Source organism: Perca fluviatilis, chromosome 11 (assembly GCF_010015445.1).
Source record: "Perca fluviatilis chromosome 11, GENO_Pfluv_1.0, whole genome shotgun sequence".
Lineage (NCBI taxonomy): Eukaryota > Metazoa > Chordata > Actinopteri > Perciformes > Percidae > Perca > Perca fluviatilis.
The window spans coordinates 124,932-129,931 of NC_053122.1; the positions used below are offsets into that span (position 1 = coordinate 124,932).

Here is a 5,000-nt window from a genome sequence, read left to right on the forward strand (position 1 = left end):
CCTCCCAGGTGTACTAAGAGAACATGTGACCCCTCCCAGGTGTACTAAGATGACATGTGACCCCTCCCAGGTGTACCGAGATGACATGTGACCCCTCCCAAGTGTACTAAGAGAACATGTGACCCCTCCCAGGTGTACTAAGATAACATGTGACCCCTCCCAGGTGTACTGACCTCCTGATACCGGCTCTCGGCTCTGTTGGGGGGTTGTCGGCGGCGTCTGCTCTGTCGGGGGGGTGCAGCTGTGGCGATGGGGCCCCTCGGTTGGCCCCGGGCCCCTCAGAATACGTCATACCTTCGTAGAAACCTGGCGGGAGCTCGCAGTCCACCCCCGCGCCCCCAGGCGGCGCCCCCCCCTCGTCCTCTAGGATCTTCCTGATGGAGAACTGGAAGATGGCGTCCGGGGCAGCGGTGGCGTTGGGCCCCGGGGGCCCCTGCAGGCCGTCAGAGGGGGGGCTGCTTAGCGTGGAGCTGTCCTGGCTCTCCACAGAGTGCTCCTTGGCCAGACCGGAGCAGAACTCCGCCGCGGGGGGGTAGTAGGCGCCGTACGGGCCGCCGTTAGCGCCGCCGTTAGCGCCGTGCCGCGGCAGGCTGCTGCGTACGCCGTGGGGCAGGAAGGACCGCGGCGGCTCCATGGCAACGCCCACCTGACCCCCCGATGGCTCTGAGCCCTCCTCCAGCGCCGCGAACGGAGAAAACTTCTGGAACTCTGAAGTCACCACGGCAACGGCGGCGTCAGCTGGCTTGTTGGACGCCACGGCGACGCAGGACAGAGGAACGATGCTGAGAGGGGGGGGGGCGCCTGCCGCCCTGACGGGCAGGACACGCCCAGAGCTGTCCATCAGCAACACAAAGTCTGCAGACAGACAGGTAATCATCACATTACACACAGACAGACAGGTACTAATCACATGATATATACAGACAGACAGACAGGTAATCATCACATGATATATACAGACAGACAGACAGGTAATCATCACATGATATATACAGACAGACAGACAGGTACTAATCACATGATATATACAGACAGACAGGTACTAATCACATGATATATACAGACAGACAGACAGACAGGTACTAATCACATGATATATACAGACAGACAGACAGGTACTAATCACATGATATATACAGACAGACAGACAGGTACTAATCACATGATATATACACAGACAGACAGGTAATCATCACATGATATATACACAGACAGACAGGTAATCATCACATGATATACAGACAGACAGGTAATCATCACATGATATATACACAGACAGGTACTAATCACATGATGTACAGACAGACAGGTAATCATCACATGATGTACAGACAGACAGGTACTAATCACATGATGTACAGACAGACAGACAGGTACTAATCACATGATGTACAGACAGACAGGTACTAATCACATTATATACAGACAGACAGACAGACAGACACTAATCACATGACATACAGACAGACAGGTACTAATCACATTATATACAGACAGACAGGTACTAATCACATTATATACAGACAGACAGACAGGTAATAATCACATGACATACAGACAGACAGGTACTAATCACATTATATACAGACAGACAGGTACTAATCACATTATATACAGACAGGTAATAATCACATTATATACAGACAGACAGGTAATAATCACATTATATACAGACAGACAGACAGACACTAATCACATGACATACAGACAGACAGGTACTAATCACATTATATACAGACAGGTAATAATCACATTATATACAGACAGACAGGTAATAATCACATTACATACAGACAGACAGGTACTAATCACATTATATACAGACAGGTAATAATCACATTATATACAGACAGACAGGTAATAATCACATTATATACAGACAGACAGACAGACACTAATCACATGACATACAGACAGACAGGTACTAATCACATTATATACAGACAGACAGACAGACAGGTAATAATCACATGACATACAGACAAGACAGGTACTAATCACATGACATAAAGACAGACAGGTACTAATCACATTATATACACACGGTTCTTTGAGACTAACTCTGCCATATAGTACTGTATATAGTAGTACTGTGTGTGTACCTGTGTAATACTGTGTGTAGTACTGTGTGTGTGTATGTGTGTGTGTACTGTGTGTGTGTACCTGTGTAGTACTGTGTGTGTACCTGTGTAGTACTGTGTGTGTGTACCTGTGTAGTACTGTGTGTAGTACTGTGTGTGTGTACCTGTGTAGTACTGTGTGTAGTACTGTGTGTGTGTACCTGTGTAGTACTGTGTGTGTGTGTGTGTGTGTGTGTACTGTGTGTGTAGTACTGTGTGTGTGTACCTGTGTAGTATCCCGGGGCCAGAACTTCGTCCTGTTTGTAGTTGTGTTCTCCAACCAGCTGACGCAGAGCCTCGGCCACCAGACCTTTATAACTGAAGAGACACATAGACACACAGTATATGTGTTAGAGACCCATCATATATACTACTATAACGTGTTAGAGACCCATCATATATACTACTATAATGTGTTAGAGACCCATCATATATACTACTATAACGTGTTAGAGACCCATCATATATACTACTATAACGTGTTAGAGACCCATCATATATACTACTATAATGTGTTAGAGACCCATCATATATACTACTATAATGTGTTAGAGACCCATCATATATACTACTATAATGTGTTAGAGACCCATCATATATACTACTATAATGTGTTAGAGACCCATCATATATACTACTATAATGTGTTAGAGACCCATCATATATACTACTATAATGTGTTAGAGACCATCATATATACTACTATAATGTGTTAGAGACCCATATATATACTACTATAATGTGTTAGAGACCCATCATATATACTACTATAATGTGTTAGAGACCCATCATATATACTACTATAATGTGTTAGAGACCCATCATATATACTACTATAATGTGTTAGAGACCCATCATATATACTACTATAATGTGTTAGAGACCCATCATATATACTACTATAATGTGTTAGAGACCCATCATATATACTACTATAATGTGTTAGAGACCCATCATATATACTACTATAATGTGTTAGAGACCCATCATATATACTACTATAACGTGTTAGAGACCCATCATATATACTACTATAATGTGTTAGAGACCCATAATCCATCCATCCATGTGTTAGAGACCCATCATATATACTACTATAATGTGTTAGAGACCCATCATATATACTACTATAATGTGTTAGAGACCCATCATATATACTACTATAATGTGTTAGAGACCCATCATATATACTACTATAATGTGTTAGAGACCCATCATATATACTACTATAAACGTTTAGAGACCCATCATATATACTACTATAATGTGTTAGAGACCCATCATATATACTACTATAATGTGTTAGAGACCCATCATATATACTACTATAACGTGTTAGAGACCCATCATATATACTACTATAACGTGTTAGAGACCCGTCATATATACTACTATAATGTGTTAGAGACCCATAATCCATCCATCCATGTGTTAGAGACCCATCATATATACTACTATAATGTGTTAGAGACCCATCATATATACTACTATAATGTGTTAGAGACCCATCATATATACTACTATAATGTGTTAGAGACCCATCATATATACTACTATAATGTGTTAGAGACCCATCATATATACTACTATAATGTGTTAGAGACCCATCATATATACTATAATGTGTTAGAGACCCATATATATACTACTATAATGTGTTAGAGACCATAATATACTACTATAATGTGTTAGAGACCCCATATACATATATACTATATAACGTGTTAGAGACCCATCATATATATACTATAATGTGTTAGAGACCCATCATATATATATTATAATGTGTTAGAGACCCATCATATACTACTATAATGTTAGAGACCCATATATACTACTATAATGTAGACATAATAGACCATAATATATACTAATGTTTTAGAACATAACATGTGTACCATTTTTAGAACCTCATACATTTCCATCTGTTAATAACATGTTACTATAAATACCATAATTATATTACTATATTTTTACAATATATATAATCAAATATATAATTTAACCATCAAAACTACTGTACATTATACTATATTGTTATAATATGTTAAGACCTACCATTTACTTATATTACATAACATATGTGTTGTAACTATATATACTATTTCCTGTGTGTCCATATACTACTATGTGCATTTCATCATATGTAATGTTACCATCTATATGTTATATATTTACCATCTAATACACTATATATCATGTGTTAGACTCATATATAACTATAATGTTAGACCATATATATATATGTTAGAGACCCATCATATATACTACTATAATGTGTTAGAGACCCATCATATATACTAATAATGTGTAGGGACCCATCATATATCACTATAATGTGTTAGAACCATCATATATACAAATGTGTTAGGGATCATATACTATATGTGTTAGAGACCCATCATATATATATATGTGTTAGACCCATCATATATATTAATGTTTGAGACCTCATATATACTACTATAATGTGTTAGAGACCCATCATATATACTATAATGTGTTAGAGACATCATATATACTACTATAATGTGTTAAGGACCCATCATATATACTACTAAATGTGTTAGGACCATCATATATACTACTATATGTGTTAGAGACCTCATATATACTATAATGTTAGAGACCTCATATATACTACTATAATGTTTTAGAGACCCATCATATATACTACTATATGTGTTAGACCATCATATATACTACTATAATGTGTTAGGATCATATATACTACTATAATGTGTTAGAGACCCTCATATATACTACTATAATGTGTTAGAGACCATCATATATCACTATAGTGGACCCATCATATATACTACTATAATGTGTTAGAGACCCGTCATATACTATAATGTGTTAGGACCCATCATATATACT

The 5,000-nt window shown here is 38.5% G+C and overlaps 1 protein-coding gene across 1 annotated transcript in view; it reads right to left on the bottom strand.

Annotated features, from left to right (window-relative positions):
- The window catches only part of fastk (Fas-activated serine/threonine kinase), a 24,199-nt gene that overhangs the window by 4,082 nt on the left and 15,117 nt on the right, over positions 1–5,000 (bottom strand). The window contains 2 exon segments of the mRNA XM_039816023.1: positions 174–855; positions 2,347–2,449. Of these exon segments, the coding sequence (XP_039671957.1) occupies positions 174–855; positions 2,347–2,449 (785 nt within the window).